Here is a 20,984-nt window from a genome sequence, read left to right as displayed (position 1 = left end):
TTTCAAAATGCATCAAATACTTAGTTTTTTAAGATTTCCTATACAATATTAAGGAAGTAAATTTGTCACAATCATTATCGATTAACAGCGACTCGATGCTTCTCTGTTTGTTGATCTGGCAACGCTGCGCTCCATTTAACCCATACTGACTTTTAAGGTTGAGACGCTCTATAGACTCAGGTAAATGGAAAGCATTACAGTACCAAGGATGCATTGAAGGCATCCAGCATGGAGCTCATTCGGCCAGTTCCGGTCCAGGCTTGAGAAGGTTGAGGTACGTTCTTTACTACTTTTGTTAATAATATACGTATCAAACCCAAATTCCCAATATTAGTTGTTTTTCTCTACATAGTGACGTGTCTAGATTTACCTCAACACCCCTGTACTGAAATGTGGTTTAGGAGTATTATGACATCAACTTTTTGGTCACCAAAATTCTTCAGTAAAATAGACGGTCATTGTTTAATATAAAAATCATTACTACAAAGTAACAAAATACATTACTTACATTTTCCTTATAAACACACTAAGCACCATTGATTCGTCACTCAATCCCAATACTTCCGATAACCTACGATAAACTTTGGAATTCTTTTGAACCTGTAAAGAAAAGGAAATTGTTAAATACATTTCTAAAATTCAAATTACAATGACAGATTTGCTGCCAAGTACAGTTTTACAAAACTAATTATTTTCCACTCTAAACTATTCAACACTCTTTCTTCATGCAGTATTGTTGGATTTGCATTTCTTACGTTTTTATAGAGACAGTTCATTTAATATAACGCACAAGCAAGACATTTGGTGGGATGACTTTATTTCACCTTCAGGGTAAGGCCTGTAAGCCTCGGGGGATGGGAAGTTTTCAAGTAAGTGGTTTTCAAATGTGCACTGCTGCACAAAAGAAACATAGAAGTCAAACTCACATAATTGAGAGAATGAAAATTTGGATTTTACATAAAAAAATGCAATTTGGAGACTTCCTGTGGCTCCTCCCCATAAACTGGCCAATTACAATTTTAAAAAAATGAGATTTTTGAAAGGGGGTGAGGGTACATGCACTTTTCTTTTAGCAGTCGGCCCTCATTTTGCTTTCTTTCCTGCTTTTAACATTATTTTCTTTGTAGAAATGATGGACCAAAAGAAAGGGTTATGAGCCCTATCAACCTATTCCCCCTGCCCCCTCCCCCTTGGGCACAACACTGTATCCACTTCAACAACAGTGAAAATTTAACACCAAGAGTATGCCCCTTTTTCAAACAGTAGGGGAAGAATTCATATCAGTACTTTAGACTTTTTACAAAGTTATGCAATTCTGAATATTTTACCAAAAAACTATGCAGCGAAAGCTTTATCAGCATGCCAAAATCACACAGTGAAAAAGTTAAATCTTTTTTACTGTGAATCCTCGTAATAATCATTATTCCATGAAGAACCTATGTGTGCATAATTTAACCTCTGACATGTTAATTGCTGACACTTCGTGCTGGTACAGATATGAACCCACTGCCTGCTGGAAGCCAATGTTGTATATTTTGAACAGTTATATTAACATGGTGGCCACTCTATGACCTTGATAAAATTCAAGTATAATTTCTGGTTTTCAAGATGAACGTGTAAAAAAAAATCAAGAACACAGGCAGATGTTTACTCTATTCAACCTTACATATTACTGCCTCTCACCACTCACACAAAGGCACACACAAATATGATAACAATATGAAGGGTCTGTGTAATTCCAAAGTATCAAAAAATTCTAATTCAATTTAATTAAATGCTACATATGAACAGTGCTCGAAAAATTTTCTTCAAAGCTAGGCACCAGCTCTGAAAATCAGGCGCCAGGAAACCACCTACTAGCAATTGTGCATACTACAGTATGTTTCAAAAGTCGCACAATTCAAACTTCAAAAATGTATATCATGAAAATCGTAAGAGATATTTACACCGGGTTTTCTGTACTAAACTAATCCTGTAGGCTATCACTGGGTTCAAAATTTATGTTAGCATTTATCTAAGTAAAGACAATTACATTATTTTAAAAAACATTGCTAATTTGCTGAAGACATCTGAGAAATAATTTTCAACAATAAATGCCAACTCAAACAATTTGTGGGATCATTTGTTGGTGTTTGGTAGTAAAACAGTTGCTTTGTGAGGTAGCTACAGCAGAAGCAGGGAGGGCATTTTTATTGGAAAACTTCTTGCACATGAGTGTAAGAATGAGGAGTAAAATACTCTTCAGGAATGAAAAACTAAATATGCTGACAAAGGCAGTAATTTATTTTATTAAAAACATAAACTAAACGTAACGTTTCAACCTTCTAGCAAGGTCTTCATCAGACTCTGTATCAAGTACAAAAGTCTTTGTACTTGATACAGAGTCTAATGAAGACCTTGCTAGAAGGTTGAAACGTTACGTTTAGTTTATGTTTTTAATAAAATAAATTACTGCCTTGGTCAGCATATTTAGTTTTTCATAATCATGGAAACAAGGCTTAATGGTGTCTTCAGCAATGCACACGTACTGCTCCAATGAATACACCATACTGAATCAATTAAAACAAACAGGCACAGTAGCAGCGAGCGAAGAGAATTCAACGTAAACAGGGGCAGACTAGGATTCTCTCAAGAGTCCAATTTCGGCACAAAACCTTGATTTACGATTTTTCACGTAAATGTATAGCCAATACTTGTTTGCGACTGTTGGCAATATTTCGACCTGCTAGTGTTGCCATATACGAAGATATGTCCCAAAAATGGCACTTTCGCTCAACCCAAAAAATCACCAGTCAAAAATTCATCAAATGTTGCACATGACCAATATTGGTCGCAAATGACAGACTGACATGGCATCAGTCATCAAATGTCTGATTATGACCCTTCGATAATTTCTTACATATTTTTCTTACTCACAAGTTCATTTCTGGAAAAATTTGAATGGTGCTATCATCAGTTATTAATTTATATAATATTCTGTATGGAGTGAACTGATAACTTTAAACATTGAAAAATATCTCAATGGATGAGGCTTTATAATGCAGAAAACCTGGTGTAAATATCTCTCATGATTTTCATGATATACCACATTTCCAAATTTTGGGTTGTACGACTTTTGAAACACACTGTATAAGATGCTGAGCATCATGGTATTCAAAACATCGCTACATTATTTGAGAAAGCAGGACATGGGGTCTTGGGGAACAAAGGGTAAGAAATTGTTACGGACTCTATGGAATGCTCACAACGTTGATAAAAAAAATCATATGCTAACTTACACTGTACTGCAATTTGAACTTACACTCATCAAAATATCGTACATATAACAACAAAAGATCACAGTCACCAGGCTGAAATTTTTAGTCGCCATGGCAACTTTTCCGGTTTGCAAGGACAACATTTACATTTTTCCCTGACAATTATGAACCAAATCAATTTTTTTCAAATGGAAATAAGAAAGTCATACAGATCCAGGTATGTATTTCATGAAGTACCCATATTAGCTTCCAAGAAATTGACTTCATTTCTCTATGATTTGCATTCAAACTTGCAAAATAGTGAATTTGGAAAATTATTACAATTCACAAGCTAGGGATGAATTATGGTATTTTGTGATATGCAGACAATTTTCAATAAAATATTTAATTATTTTTAAAGTTACAACTAAATGAGATTAGAGTGAAGTGTGATTGATGAAAAAAGAAATTTTGTAATTTATCAATCTCCACAGATTTTCTCGTTATTATATGTTGATAATTCCACTGAGGTTTGGAACCCTCTGCTTGCAAGAACCATGAGTGCAGACTTGTTTTTTGATGCATAAACCTACTTCTCTTTTATCTATAAAGCAAACAACTTAACTCTTGCACATAAGTGCAAGTACAATTGAATCTTACAAAACAAAGTGTCACATTTCCTTCACTATCAATGGATATCTCCTTCAGTACAAACAATTTCACAGTATATTCCAAGTGAAATACTGTGAAACTGACTACAAGCAGATATAACATTATTGCTGGCAAAAAGGGTATATAGGGACGTATTAAAAATTTAACACAAGCAATTTATAGAAGGGAAATCTACTACATTGTGCAGGTGCCTGATTTAGCTAATCAAATATTAAAACAGGAACATGCTATTGATAACAGCTCCCAATGTTTATACATGAGGGGCATCCAGAAAAAGTTCCAATGGCGTCTGTACACGACACTAGTGGTTGGAGCATGACACGCATATGTAGGCAGGAAAAAGTGGCTGTAATCTTGTGAAGCCGCAGCGCAGCCATTTTAGGACAGTTCTAGGTTAAAGATGACAACTCTCAAGTCCCCCACCAACTGCGACGTATGTGTGGTAATCAGATTGTTGCATGCTCAGAATCCGGCATATAGCCACCAGCAATCATGTGAGGTGTAGAGGACAGACGTCGTGTGCGATAGTATGGTCAGACGGTGGTGCAGACAATTCACGGAAGGCCAATCCAATGTGCACAACCCCATACAACTGAGTACAGTGGGCTCTTTTGCATCCCATCACGAGATGGACAAGGTTTTGACAGTTACACTGTAGTACAATTAGTTCCAGTCTTTGCTGTGAGACACACATGCAATGGCATACAAAATTTTGTGCTATGATAAAACAAATGCCAAAACAACAGTAGTGATTATGCCGAAAATTAGGTTAAGAGTCATTCTAACTAATGCAATAAATACTACTGACATTCTTCTTTATTTATGCCTAATGGGCAGGGACCTTGTGTTTTCGTTATCTTTGGTGTTATTCTTCTATTTTTCCCAAAATTCACATTTTCATTTTACGGCATTTTCTGGAAAATATACCAAAAATCATACCTTGATGGTGTTTTTCAACTACTGTTTTCAATTGTAGATCACATGGCATGTTCGTGAGAATTTGATACCTTGGAAAGTATTTTCCATACCACCTACTTAATTTTAAGGCAAGGGGATTTTTCCCCGTATACACTGAAGAGTGCAAAATGGCCATACATGGTGACGTACCCAAAAAATTTAAATCAATCTCACGTGACAGATACCAATATATTATGGCACCAAAAATTGGCATTATATTCTTTGACTTTTTTAGTGTTAAGTTTCCCAAAATTAGCATCTTTATTTTAGAACATTTTTCTGCCAAGTATACCAAAACTTATACTTCCATTGTGCTTTTAAAATATTATTTTAAATTGTAGGTCACATGGTGTATGTATTTTCGTGATAGTTTCATATGTTGGAACCGATTTTTGAGGAAGTTATTTTCCATTAAAGTGAAATCTCAGTTATACATTTTATGGGGGACAGAAGGGTAAAAACATATAACTGAGAAAAACGTATTATTGAAATATAATTAAAATGGTAAAATTAAGTACACAAAGAAAGAAAAGGAGTACTACATATACACCAAAGTTTGCTGTATTGCACTAATCTGTTCTAAATCATTATTGTAAATTCACAAATACACAAGAAATAAACATTGAAGATGCTGGGGGAAGGGGGTGAAAGGAGCACAAGCAAGGTTTACCCACTTAATCTATTCAGCCAATTCCCTACAAAAAAAACAAAAACAAAAAAAACAAAAAAAAAAACATGCTGAACATTAGGAAGCTTATCTCGATATGTTTACTGTAACTCTCGTTTCCCACTTTTTTCCCAAACCCCGCCGATGACAAAATTTGCCAGTAGCCTGTCCCGTATGCCAGTCGAACTCTCCCTTGCTTTTGTAGCAGCCTATTCATTCACTATGCGACCTTGAACTTCTGCCTTACGATCGAGGAACAAGCAAACTATTCCCAAAACGATAGTCATTAAATGCTGCTTTCACTAGCGTTTTAACACATTCTAAAAGCGTGACTCGGGTGTCTTTGTTGTGCCTCCCCCCACAAAAACGTATGTGGACAATTGAGAACATGGCTTAATCACTATTCCCATTTCTTTATCAACATAACCCTTAGTAGAAGGGGGGAGAGAGGGAGTGGGGAAGGAACTTGCTTTGAAAACTTTCCTGCCGGTGCCAGTCTATCTGGAGGAAGGCTGCTACTGGCGACAGGGTTATGTCTAGCTCTTCCAAAGCAGTCCCCTGCCTAAATCGCTTCTGACAGCAATGACTCATCCAACATGAAGGATGGAATTTTTTGTTCTTGTCTTGCCTTCTGATAAACAAAACCTTAACTCTTATCTTGGGGATAACACAAGATTAATCCCTTTGAACAATAGTGTCAGGATTTTCGAGGGAGGGGGGGGGGGTACGTACGTATAAATTTCTTTTTTGCCTCCCCGATGGCATCGTGGTAACGTCGTCATTTTGTCGGAGCCTCGTGTGCCTGTATTCCCGTTGAAGCCAGCACCTTTGCAAGCGTGCACTTTTCAAACTTGCTGCTGGTACAAAAAAATCGTAGCTCGAAAACTAATTATCACAGAGAGATGGAAATTGTTTTTTTCTTCTTCTTAAACACATGGCTTTTAGCGGAGGTAAAATTTCTACATTGTGCCTCCCAATAATTTGGGTTAACCAAATTTCGAGGGAAGCACGACAAAAGACCACTCTGAGGATATGTAATGCTACTGCAGCAACTTTGAAGAAAAAATAATAAAACAGATATCACAGCATTCGGAAATTTTGCGTAATTACAGAATTTCGCTTCTAGCATCGGCCCTATGGACACTGGATGGACCAAATTTTGAGGGAAGCACAACAAAAGACCACTCTATGAGGATATGTAATGCTCCCACCGCAACTTTGAAAAAAAGATGGAAATTACAGCATTCAGAAATTTTGCGTATTTACGGAAAAATTCGAACTTTGGGATTTTGGCCCTGCTTCCCCCCTGTACTCTTAATTGTTGGAAGTTACTTAAAATGTTGCTTTTTGTTCATTCTTGCATTTAGAATTTAATTTTTTTAAAAAAAGATGCAGTGGCTGAGCAGTTATAGCCTTTTATCTTCAATTTATGCCATAGTAACAAAATTGAAAAAGTGCTTATTTCAAATGGCGCTTGAAGAAAGAAAAAGGCACACAGTGTATGATCGTTGCTTTATTTCAGAGACATTCACATGTTAAAAATAAGTCATAGTGTTCAATAATTCGTTTATCTGCAATTTCGTTTTGCATAATAAAAAATACTGCAACTTCTGTCTTCAACAACCGCATTATCTTTAAATATGACGGTAATAACACCCAACGGAACTCCCCCTTCCTGCAGGCCGCTGTTGACTCCCCCTCCCTTTCTTCAGCTTGTTTGTAATGTTTACGACAGACTGGGAAGTGTGGCACCAGTAACTTGTCTGACAGCTTGAAAGATTTCAATCTCCGATCTGCTTCAAGCAGATACGACTTGTCGAAGGCAATGCGAAGAAGAAAAGCAGGATTATTTAGCACAGGCCAATCTTGCTGAAGGGTGCATAGCCCCTCCCCTTCTCACTGGTGCAAGCGACAAAAATAGAATTCCAAGTCGAGAGTCTGGTCCCATGGTTGCAGCTGATAAGAAAACCTGTATGAGAATGGGTGGCAGATGTTACCATCATGGAAATCTTGAACTCCAAGACCAGCATTCTTTCCAGCAAGCAGAGTTAAAATCGTATAACTGAAGTATTTTCCTTGTTTGGACTTAACTCGTCGAACGTATAAGTGGAAAAATCGTATAACTGAAATATAATAGTATGCAGCCTTATGAGAATTGGCAGGAACCGCCAGAAAAAAAAAAAACGTACTATCGCGAAACGTATAATTGCAATTTCACTGTATTTGTCACTCGACAAATGCCAATGTTACAACTCCCCTGTGGTGATAGGCGAGTACTCGATCTAAAAAAAATCAGACAAATTCTCGCGACAAATACTGATGATGCGGCTCCCGTGTTGCGGTAGATACACACTCAATCTCCTGTCAGAACACCACCACTTTGCGCTCTGTGATGCAAATTGTTCTGACAGAAGTTGAAAAAATCATGTGATATGTGTTATTTAATGTGGCTGTCGGAATTATTCCATGTATAACATGCATTATAGTTTTCTCATGGATAAAATGTTGGAAAAACTTGCACGTTCTATGTACACAAATATGGTACATTTTGTTTCTCTAAGCCTAAGACAAAAATTTTGGATTTCGTGGTATTTTTTGCTGTTAAAACAATTTTTAAAAAATTCGTGACAAATGGCAAAAATTCACATTTTATGCCAAATTTGTGTTATTTCACTATTTTGAACAGGTGAAAAATGTGTCCAGACATCACTGCACATTCATAAACACTACTTTGCAGCAATTAACATTTTTCACTGTTATCGCGTTTGAGAAACATCAAGGTCCCTACTAATTGGAACTTACTTTCTGGATGTCCCTCACATAAATCAGTAGATGCAAAGTGAAAATTTAGCAAGGCTGGCAGAGAAAAGTCGGTTACTAAATATAGTGGTATGCTTTTAGGATTGAATGATTCGAGTAATTATGATATTAAAATATTTACGTATTAATTATTAGTATTTTATTTCATAACATTGGAGATTAATTTCACTAAGTGAGAGATTAATAACCATCTCTCACGAGTTTAAGCAGACAGGACAGAGGGAGGTTGTGAATTGCAATGGGAGCGTTGAGGTTGGGAGTATGCACTTGTCAAATTTTTATAACATTTACCAATGCAGATTTCTGTTTCACTTTATCGTGATATTATTCAACATATATGTCCCAATTTACTGGTTACTTCTTGATATCGAAGAATAGTGTAACATCAATGTAAACATAGGTGAACTTGTGCAAAACCAGCATTACACCTGGATGATGAAAGAAAACCTTCATATGCATTGCTACATTAAGCAAGGTTAAATGAGCCAGTAGAGTAATAAAATTCCAGCAGCATATGTGCAGTGGTGCAGCAAACTAAGGCTCTGTTTATGCATGTGAATTTTGTTGGATGTTCCGTCCGACAAACTTCGTAAATGACAAAAAATGTCATACTGGGACATGAAAGAAACATCTGATTAACAAGAGAGCAATGCATGCCATTTTTGTCATATGTCGCAGAATGACAAATACTGAGCTGTTACCTTTGACAAAAATTGCATGCCCAAACAGACCCAAAAAGTTTGTTCAATGAAATGTGGTACCACACCAGACAAACTTGGATATACAATGCTATGCAATTTTTGTCAGTGGTTGCACTCCGAAGAGATCCAACAAAAATTAATTTCACAAGAGTGCCATCATGTGATTTTTACTGCATGTTGTAGAGAGACATTTTGTCGAAGTTCAATATTAGTCAGATGGCAATATCCGACAAAAATCGTATGCATAAATGGAGCCTAAAGTGTGCATGCTGTACCACAACATTCTACAAATTACATAGTTGCATAGAAACCAGTTTGTTTCCACGTTCTTTCATAATGTGACAAAATGCCGTACTATGACAACTATTGGATGCCCCCCCCCCCTTCCATACCCTCCATCTGTTGACAGTTCTGTCCCATTACTACTCCCATACATACAAGAACAAATCACAATTCAATGAATTTTCCACATTTTGATTATAGGTTTATCAAATTTTTCTATCCCTCCAGAAATTTCTCCCCTCACCCCTTCCTTCCCTGCCATGGTTGTGTTGTGCATAAAAGGGGCCTAAAAGTTGAGGCCGAGATTTAGCAACAAGATGTCCTGTTCCCATGGATCGCCTCATAACGACATCTTTCAAAGCAAATGCATGACACGTTCTTTCCATTGAATAAAAAAATAATAATTAAGAAATTCGATCAAAACAAAATTCCCCAACATTTTTTGACCTCTCAAATTCCCTGACTTTTCGCAGTTTTCCAGGTCTGTCGCCACCCTGAAATTTTCTGTCTATAAGATAGATTGATCTGCGAAGGACACTAACAAAGTAAACAGATTGAGAAAATTGTTTCATTTTCCATGCAACTTTCTTTTCCTGCCTCGATAAAAATAAAAGCTAAACTGTGAAAAAACACTTACAAATATGTATAAATTCAATGGGATTTGGATTAATAAAAGTTGCAATTTTTCACGTCTACTGAGAAAAATTTACACAGAATTCCAGCAGCAAATAATTCAAGCACAATTGTCAAAATTCAAGGTATTCTCGGTGAGTAGCCACCCTGGTTAACCATGGCTAGGAACGAAGGAATAATAAGGTGGGGAAAATGCATCTGCAGTTATTGTTCATCCCATCATTTATCGAAATTAATAAAGGAAAAAGTCACTGACAAAAAAAATCAGATTGTTTACCATGGCTTTTAACCTCCTCCTCCCAACTTAATCAGTTTGTTCATAGACGAAACAAAATGCTGATCATGATGCTTACCTGGTCCCCAACATATATCTTCCTGAACTGCTCAAAAAAACTGAGCATTGCTAATTCTAGTTTTTCACAACCACCCTGCGCTAACCTTGAATCAGTTAGGTTCATTAGTTGTAGGACTCTGCAAAAAAGGAAAGAATGCATTATTTATTTGGATATAATCTAGTAAAGACTATCTATACTATTTCCCTACACATGTCCACATATATGAATGCATTATTTCCAGCATTTATCCATTTAAAGAAATATTTAAATGTAGTTGGAAAAGTTTAATGAACAAATTAAAATAATACACAAGTGGTGTTTTTTGTTCCTGCATTGGGATGGACTAACTTCTATTAATGAAAGCAGTGGCCCTTGGATTATTTTTCCTTTCCTTTGATGAAAAGTATTGGTTCTGACTGAGGTCCTTCCCTGGGCAGGTTCATGCTGTTGGCAGCACGGTACCTTAACCTGGAGAGGGTGAATTAATTCTAAAAACAATTCAACTTGCAATGTGGAAACACGAAACAGTACTTGTGCAATATTTAAAGAGTGTTTATCACACCATGAAATTCAAATATGCTACCTGAAAAATACATGAGCATATGGATTGATTGATTGATTGATTTGTTGTTTTAAGTCCACTTTATGCACACTAAGGCTAATCGGGACTGGACCTACAGTTTAAAGTGGGATCTGAACCACTATGTGCCTCCACACGGAATCGAACACAGAACCCTGTTTTGCTAACATCAATAAAAACACCAATTTAGTAAAACTGGCACAATATAAAACAGAATCGGACCCGGGACCCCTTGATTACAATGAGCATATGGAATCCTTCAATGGAATTTTTATGATGATTACTTTAAACACTTGTATAATTTATTACCTATGTGAAGTTTCGTGTTTCCACATTGCACAATTGGACAGTTTTTTTTTCTGATTAATTTCAAAGGCTCACTGCCTTCATTCACTAATACAGAGTAAGTCAAAATGATGGACCCGATTACAGAAATTTATTCTGTTAAATCTAATAAACATATGTTATTGGGAGACATGTGCTTCGAAAGGTTTACTTTCAAAGTTTAGTTTCCATGGTGTTGACTGGAGAACAGAGATCTTTCTGTGTGCTTGATTATCATGTGAACAAGTCAGTGATTAGTGTGCAACGGCATTTCCGTACAAAATATCTGAGAGAACAACCTACGGGGAAGGCCATTCGTAAGTGGTAAGAACATTTCAGATTCGGGCTGCATCTGTAAACGAAAATCGACTGGGGAAGAGACAGTGGAACGAGTGCGCACATGTTTCATGTGGAGTCCACAGAAGTCCACCTACCGGGTTCTGCGGAAACGTTTACAAATCAAACCCTACCGCTTGCAACTAGTTCAAGCCTTAAAAGACACTGATTATGCTTTGCGTGCATCCTTCTGTGCTGATTTCCTTGCATTAACACTGCTGATTTCCTTGCATTAACACTGTAACGACGGATGGGTCTTTTAGGCCCGGTTTCAATTTTTATACCTGTCTAATTGTTTAATGCTGCAAATGAATGTGTTCTCCTTCCGTGACTTTTCGTCAATTTCAAAGGCCTTTGAAATCATTTATTGTAATCTTTGGTTATTTTTTAATTTTGGTCAGAAAATGTATTACTCGCGTTGCAGACGGACGGGTCCTTCAGGCCCGATTTTAATTTTTAAATATACAGGCCTATTTTTTCTACTCCAGAAATATCCCTCTTCGCCTCTGTGACTTTCCAAGGATAGTCACAACCTTGAAAAGCGTATTCCTGGACCCCGTGGCTGAGTGGTTAGCACATCGCACTGTGACGTCAATGGTCTCGGGTTCGAATCCCCCTCGGCAAGGTTATTTGTAAATGTACATTCATCAATTTCATCATTTCATCACTGATCCCCATCTTCGCAAATTTGCCAAGAGGCAGAAACCGCGAAGTAAAATAAAACAAATCAATCAATTGAAATCGTATACAGTACCCTTTGCCTGTTCAATTTACCCAGGAAAAACAAATATCCTAAGTTGCAGACGGATACTGCAGAAAAGGATTTGTATCAGGGTAGCTACGATTTTTTGATTATGAAATTCCCTGACTTTTCCAGGTTTTCCAGACCAGAAATAAAATTTTTCCAGACATGTTTGTCGTCATGATTTTTGCTTTTGAACCTCATGTTTTTCAATTAAATATGCAGGCATGTTAATTATTATGAATATGAATATACACAGTTATTAGCAGAAAATTTACCAAGAGAATAATATAATGCTATTCAATTAAAAAATAAATAACTACTGTGCTTCCCCATTTTCACTAAGTCATTACAATTAAGGTGGTGTAAAAAAATCAATAAAAAAAAGTGGCATATATCAAAGCTTTACAATGTAACCTGTATACAACCTCAATTAGCCTATATCACTACAAATGAGAAACAACAGAAAATTAGGTTATGTACCTTTAGAAAATATACAATAAGTTTAATGATTATATTTTTTAATTTATTGAAAATAGTACATATTGCGGAAATTCAGAACTTGAATGGGGCCGGTGACCAACCATACACCTAAAATATATATATATATATGCGGGCCATACTTTGGAATCAAATATCTCCATTATTTGAGTTTTCCACATGCTGGAACCAATTTTATATTACGGAAAACATTGAAATCTGTCTTTTAAAAGGTAACAGTTCCCAATGTTTTATGATTTTTTTTCTTCAAATTTTCCTAGCAGGAAGACTAATTATCATAGAATTTTGGCAATCATTGTGAGTAGATATAAATTGTGACTCCCACCGCAACTTTGATTTCTTGACCAAACGACTACAAAAAGTTGAAAAACTCACTTTCTCTTCCTGTTCCGCGCCTCATTTAGTGCGCTGACGATGTTTCACGGGGGCAAAAAGGCAGTGATGAGTGAAAGATGAGCTCTCATTCTCTCATCCTCCTCATCTTTCTCATCTTTCTTATTGTTCTCTCATTCTCTTTTTATTCTCCTGTTAATCCTCTCATCTTTTTTTATTCTCTCATTTTTTTATTCTCTTATTTTCTTATTTTTTGAAAGATGAGTGCACCTTATCGTAATTTTCCAAGTCTGGGACCAAATGTTTATATATCGTGACCTACGTAAACCTCTCCTCTCATTCTCTCATTCTCTCATTCTCTTATTTTTTGAAAGATGAGTGCACTTTATCGTAATTTTCCAAGTTTGGGACCAAATGTTTATATATTGTGACCTACGTAAACCTCTTCTCTTATCCTCTTATTCTCTCAATCTCTCAATCTCTCAATCTCTCAATCTCTCATTCTCTCTATTTTTAGAATATTGTCGTCAACATTAGAGATGAAGTTGGAGTGCTGGAATCAACGGGGCCAAATGTTTATATATATCGTGATCTTCGTAAACCTCTCCTCTCATCTTCTCATCCTCTTATTCTCTCATTCTCTAATCTTTTGAAAGATGAGTGCATCTTATCGTAATTTTCCAAGTCCGGGACCCAAATGTTTATATATATCGTGACCTTCGTAAACCTCTCTCTCGGGGGAGGGAACGATGTACCCACACACACACACACACACACACACACACACACACACACACACACACACACACACACACACACACACACACACACACACACACACACACACACACACACACACATACGCGCGCGTATGTATTGTGACGCAAACAAACAAACAAACAAAATAATAATTGCTGTTTTTTAGAATACCTGGCCCCTAACCCGCCAGGGTGCATGGTGCCCAACCCAAAAAAGGTTCTAACGGCGAAATCATCACGAGTTTAGATTTGTACTGCGAATGTTGTCAAAAATTTAATCAATGTTGTTTATTCTCGATGCTAGAATCTTACATAGATTATTCTCTAAAACGAAAATCGATAATCCTATGCCAAGCCCCCAAGCTATTCAGGCAATTTCTAATGTTCGCGTGGATAGCGACGCTCGGTAGAATTTTTCCTGTCCCTGTGGAGAAATTGTGTTTCATCGCTCAATGTAACATTTTCATCACGGACCAAACTATCCACAGCAACCCCTCCCCGAACCCATTCACCTTACATCCTTTTTTGCCCGAAGAGATTCTATTTTTTTTCAGCTTTCCCACGGTTCTGAATAAAGAATCTATTACATCCCCGATAACAATAGAATCAGAAGCGGATGCGGTGGAAGCAAACACAGCAGCATCTTCCGCTTTTTGAGTTTTGTGCTGGGAATCGTTTGTTTCACACACCACACCCTGACGGGGCGTGGAATAGAGGCCGAGTGGAAATAATCGACAATACATGCATGGGTGGAACTGTCAACGCCCCGTTTATTGTTATTTGTCCCTACAGAATATTGTGCACATCACAAAAATCTTTTGTTGAAAAAATATGGCATGAATGAATTAGTTAACAAGGGTTTTATTTGCTAGGATATTGACCATAGCCCTCATTGTGTTTTCACCAAAGAGAGTCGCGTGGAGTAGGGAGGAGAGAAGGAGAAAAAAAGAGGAGTTCCTATATAACGTAGTAGTTTCTTCTTTGTACATCATTATCATAGTGAACGTCAATCGTGGCAGTTCAGTATTTTTTAATTTGTTTATCTGGCAGTATACATATATATCATCGTGGAAGTTTTAGTGAGCTACAAGTTTTATTTTGAAGTTTTTCTATCTCTCTTGAAGGGTGAACGTCAATCGTGGGAGTTCAGTATTCTTAATTGTTTGTCTGGCAGTATACATATATATCATCGTGGAAGTTTTAGTGAGCTACAAGTTTTTATTTTGAAGTTTCTCTCCATCTCTGTTGAAAGGTAAGTTTTTATTTTCATGATATATTAATATTTTTGTTTTGCGTCTGACACACACATATTCAGAGGAGCCATAAAAAATTGACACACACTTACATGTCCCATATTTTTTAACCTCCTACAACAGTGCACACACACATACATACATACATACATACATACATACATACATACATACATACATACTGTTTGCGTCTAATATATATGTGGAAGGAAAAAATATCTAGCATTTTTTAACTTTTTTTCCTTCTGTTTCAGTGCGCTTTCCACTACCATCACCACAACCCCCCCCCCAAAAAATTTCTCTGTGTATATATATATAAATAACAGAAGGAAAAAATGGAACCGCAACCAGGTCCCTCCGGTCCTGGCGAGAAAGTGGCATGTTGCAACTGTGGAAAGTTGATTTCTAAACCTAATATTGCTAGGCATTTGAAAAAATGTCGTCTACCAGATCATGATGTCGTAGCCCCGCCGGCAAAGAAATCTCGCACTGATGCGCATGAGGAGGGTGCTTTGAATAAAAGTGCACGCATCATGACTTATAAATCTGGAAGCGATGAAAAGTGTGACTCGAGCATCTTCCTCAACAATGTGAAATCTCTGGTAGTCGATAAATTACGTGATTGCCTCGTCAATGTTGCAATTAAAATTCATCTCGTCTTGACTCTGCTGTATGAGAAAGTTGTCTCGTCCGAGTCAAGCACTTTCAGCTTTTACGTAGGGTGTGAGAGCTTACACGATGACAATAACGAGGATCTTGACGAGATAGTGACACGGCTATTTGAGCACTTGACACAAAAACAAGAAGAGTTTGAAGGTAGAGGAAGTGGGTGGACTCTTTGCGGTCGCAGCCACATGTTAGAACTTCGAGTCTGCAATTTCAAACCATTACGCAGCGCTCAAAAAAAAACAAAAAAACAAAAAAAGCAAAATGCAGTATTGAACATACAAAGTAATGATCAGAAGAGTTTCTTATGGTCTGTCATCGCTGCATTACACCCAGCAAATAATAATGACCCCCAACGTCTGTCCAATTACAGAGGATACGAGGGAAGATACGAGAATATGATGAGAGGAATTTCCTATCCTGTGCCCTTGAATAAGATCAATCAATTTGAAAAAAACTATAGAGAGGAAAAAGGAAAAGATATCAATATTTCTGTGTTTGGGGTTGACGATTGCGACAACATTCATGTGTTAAGACCTGCGAGAAGCCAGAATAATGTAATTCGACTCTTGCTTGTAGATGGCCGTTACAGTTTGATACGGAATTTCTCACGATTAGTAGGAAGACAGATCACCAAGAATCGCGATAAGATGGAAATTTGCGATCGGTGTTTGAGAATTTTTCGCGGGGGTAAGAAGATGAGAGAACAGCACAAGTGTTTTGGCTCCGTGAATGCAGAACCCGAAGATGTCATGCCGGAACCCGGAACCAAGATGAAATTTCAGAAACACCAGGCTCTTCTCCACCATCCCGTCGTCCTTTATGCCGACTTTGAAAGCTTCCAAGTTCCCATGACGTCTTGCGATCCTGATCCCTCTACCTCAAGCACGACCCAAATTTTTCACCACGAGCCTTGCAGTTTCTCCATCTACGGAGAAAAATTGAATGATGGCATCTTGTATTGCGGACCCGATGCGGCAAAACATTTTGTTGAGAAGATAGCGGAATGCGCGAGAGAACTTGCACCCAGCCTGAAAGGCTCTTACGTTTCTCCACCTGCTCTCACAACAGAACAACAACAGAGACATGACGCGGCGACAAGATGCGAGGAGTGTAACCAGGCTTTCACCGCCGAAAATTACAAGGTCTTCCACCATAACCACCAGAATGGATTATTTCTAAGCACCATCTGTAATTCGTGCAATCTTAAAATTAAGGAGTCGCATTTTGTTGCCGTGTTTCTGCACTACACGGAGAAGTACGACACACATCTCTTCGTCAAAGAGCTCCACAACATAACTTCTCGAATCAGCATCATCCCGAGAACGAGCGAGAAATATATTGTGGTGAGAGTGTGGATCCCTCTCCAAGAAGGAGGAAGTGTGGAAGTGCGAATCCTGGACTCTTACAATTTCCTGTCCTCCAGCCTCGCAAGCCTTGCATCTCAACTTGGCGACGAAGATCTTGTGGCCACCAAGCAAAAATGTTTTTCGGGGAGAGATGAGAATTTGAATCTGTTGCGTCGCAAGGGTGTCTACCCCTACGAGTACGTCAACAATTTCGACAAATTTGACGAGACGGAACTTCCACCCCGGGGGGTATTTTATTCTTCTCTCACGGAGGACGTCTGTTCCGAAGAGGACTACGAACACGCTCGTAGTGTGTGGACGGCATTCAATTGCCAAACTTTTCGCGATTATCACGATCTTTATCTGAAATTGGACGTGACACTTCTGATGGATATTTTCGAATCGTTTCGTAAGAGATGCATCGCGATATACAAGTTGGATCCTGCATATTTCTTCACCACGCCGGGATTGACTTGGGAATCGATGATGAAATACACCAACGTGGAACTGGGCCTCATCGCAGAGAAGGAACAGTATGCTTTCATGGAGAGTGCGATACGGGGTGGCATCGTCCAATGTCCCCGACGCCATGCTCAAGCAAACAATCCTCATACGCCTGGTTACGATGCATCGAAGCCCAACACCTATATTGTCTACTGGGATGTCAACAACCTGTACGGCCACTCCATGTCCCAGTGTCTTCCCATCAGCGACTACGGGTGGATGACCGAAGAGGAACTCTCCTGCGAAGATTTTCTCAACTGGAGCGAAGATAATGAATGGGGCTGTTTCTTGGAAGTGGATCTCGATTATCCCGAAACGCTTCACGAGAAACATCACGGATTGGCCCTGGCCCCCACCAAGGAGAAGCCACCTGGAGGATCGGAGCCAAAACTCATACTAAGCATGGAGAACAAGCGGAATTACGTTCTGCACTACCGACTCCTCCAATTTTACATAAGTCACGGCTTGCAGTTGAAGAAAGTTCATAGAGGATTGAAGTTCCGACAGAGCAAGTGGCTCGAACCGTACATAGCCGAGAACACGCGCCGCAGAGCGCAATCGACATCGCCTGCAGACAAGGATCTGTACAAACTGTTCAATAACGCCATCTACGGCAAGACGATGGAGAACGTGCGTAATTACATCGACGCAACGTTGGTCACGGACGAAAAGAAATTTGAGAAGATCGTCGCGTCACCCTACTTCAAAAACTTCACTATTTTCGACGAGAATCTAGTATTTGTTCAGAGGAACAAGAAGCAAGTGATGCTCAACAAGCCGATTGCCATAGGTGCCACCGTCCTTGAACTATCAAAATTGCACATGTACCAATCGTACTACGATCAGTTTCAACCTTTTTATGGAGATAACATCCAAATATGTTACATTGACACGGATAGCTTCATTTTTCTAATCCAAACACCAAGCCTCGAACATGATCTGACTAAGATGAAGCATCTGTTTGATTTTAGCAACTTACCATCAGGCCATCACTTACATTCGGCAGAAAACAAAATGACGATTGGAAAGTTCAAAGATGAAGCGGCTGGTAATTACAGCAGGGAATTTGCGGGGCTTCGTGCCAAAATGTACTGTGTAAAGATTACAGAAGAAAAAGAGATCAAGAAGGCGAAGGGGGTAGGAAAAATAAGTACCAGCAAATTTAGCATGCAAGACTACAAAGAATGCCTTTTTCATGGTAAAAGGCAACTCAGCACCGATCATCGCATTGCAAGTAAATTGCATGATTTGCACACGACGCGTGTAACCAAGGTCGCATTGGATGCAACGGACAACAAGTTACGTGTTCTCGATTGTCAAATCCACACGCGAGAGTGGGGGCACTACAATAAAAGCGATAAATGTGACGTGTGTTAAGCGTAACCCCATAGCCATGAAGTCCGCTGTGTTTTTGAAGAAGAATGGCATACGGAGGAAAAGAATGAAAGAGGGAGCCCTCGGGCGATGAAAAATAAGAGTTGAATTTAATGAGCCTCGATTTGGAGCGGGCTTAACAACATAATAACAGGTTGCAACTTTTCATCGCCCGAGGGCTCTCCCTTTCATTCTTTTCCTCCGTATGTTTTGAAGAATAGCAAAAAGCACGATGTGTTAAATAACTAACAAGAACAATGAATCTCTTTGGTTTTCGCAAACAAAGCAACATGGACACTGCATCACCAAATTTCAATAACCTCTTACCTTCCGTGTTATCTAAACTCAACGGTTTGTTAATCATTCACCTCAACAGCATTTGGACGGAAATAAATAACGATGTGGGCAAGATGTTTTATGTTTTTAATAACAATTTACATTTCTATGAAATTCCGATCGACGGGAAACTTCAAATCACCATGAATCCGGAGAACACAGGCGAAATCAAAATTTCTACCGGCAAGAACATTTTTCGAATCAAGCACGACAAGATACTTTCTAACATGTCGTACGATGTGTCTGCAGGAGATTATCTTTACGTGGAACTCCTCGGAGACTACGACAAACTTATTCCTCTCTTCGTAGAATTACGAATCGTCTATCCTATTATAAATAACCGTTAACCAAAAATGCCTAACGATATTTTCGGCAACACCAAGCGTGTAGACCATGCAGAAGAGATTCTCATGTTGGACGTTCGTGTTAAGAAGTTGAGGACCGATTTGATCGCTTTGCAGGAGACCTTAAACAAAAGTTTAGAGTCTGAGATCGCTACGCTCCAAACGCAATGTCTCGATCCCATTCTGAAAATCGATTCCGAACTGAAAACACTGATAAAAAATTATGTCGAGGTACCTTCTTACGACAACATTCAAAATATACAGTTGAGCATGGATTCGCTTCAAAATGATTTGGCCAAATTACAGCAATTTCAATCGAAAAATGAAGATTTGGAAAAATTGAAACTCGAAATCGAAGAGCGAACTTCCGCAATAGAAAAGAATTTCTCTGAACTTCAAACCGTCGTGAATGATATTGATATAGAACGCTTGCAGGTCGTTGTTTCTAAATTACAAGAAGAATTCACCGGTACGTTGGAAGAAATCAAATCCAAGTTGCAGACTTTGGAAGATACAATGACGAACCTACCATCGTCGGACGAACTGCAGGTCATCGGTAAAAGCGTCGCGAACATAAAAATTCAACTGGAGGCTTATCAAGATTTCGAACACATTCAAACCACCATCGCCACGCTTCAGGCGTCATTGGAATTGATCAACGAAGAAATTAAAAATATTCACGCTGAAGCAAGTGTGTTGACGAGCATTCAAGACACGTTGAGCACGGTTCAGCAGAAGATCCAATATTTAGAAAATTTGAACGTCGAATCCAATCTCGCTCATTTTCATCACGTACTGGACAACATACAGGGTGACTTGGAATCGTTACGAACGAGCGTGCCTTCAAGTGAAGATTTGGAAAAATTGAAAACGGCGGTGACGACACTATCCGATTCGAGTGACATCAAAAGTTCATTGAGCGATCTCGAGAGTAAAGTGGCCAATCTCCCCACCTCCAAAGAATTACACGCTTTGAAAAGGAACATATCACGTATGCTGAAACGACTGGAAACGGAAACGGCGAACGTGGAACAGATTCGAGACGAACTTGCTTCGCTGGTGTCGACGCTGCCCACTTCGCAGAGCGTCGCCGACCTTCACACGCAGTTTACAGAGATGCGAATCATCGTGAACGATCTTACCGAGAAGAGCTCGAAATTGAATCAAATCGAGAACCTTCAGAACATTGTGGTCAATATCAGAAATCAAGTTGGAGTGCTGGAATCCACGCAGGAATCGACGCTGGCTTCTTTCGGTGCCAAGTTGCAAGAACTCAACGAA

At 38.6% G+C, this 20,984-nt stretch overlaps 1 protein-coding gene across 4 annotated transcripts in view; it reads right to left on the bottom strand.

The window, feature by feature from the left end:
- The window catches only part of Ranbp16 (Ran-binding protein 16), a 176,387-nt gene that overhangs the window by 90,082 nt on the left and 65,321 nt on the right, over positions 1-20,984 (bottom strand). For all 4 annotated transcript variants that reach the window (XM_083142982.1, XM_083142983.1, XM_083142984.1 and 1 more), the window contains exons 11-12: positions 10,322-10,439; positions 509-600 (exon numbers count right to left, since the gene is read on the bottom strand). In XM_083142982.1, coding sequence (XP_082999108.1) covers positions 509-600; positions 10,322-10,439 — 210 coding nt within the window. The remainder of the gene's footprint in view (positions 1-508; positions 601-10,321; positions 10,440-20,984) is intronic.

Source organism: Lepisma saccharinum, chromosome 21 (assembly GCF_977018435.1).
Source record: "Lepisma saccharinum chromosome 21, izLepSacc3.1, whole genome shotgun sequence".
Lineage (NCBI taxonomy): Eukaryota > Metazoa > Arthropoda > Insecta > Zygentoma > Lepismatidae > Lepisma > Lepisma saccharinum.
Note: the sequence above shows the minus strand (reverse complement) of the source record. Positions and strands in the feature narration are given on the sequence as shown.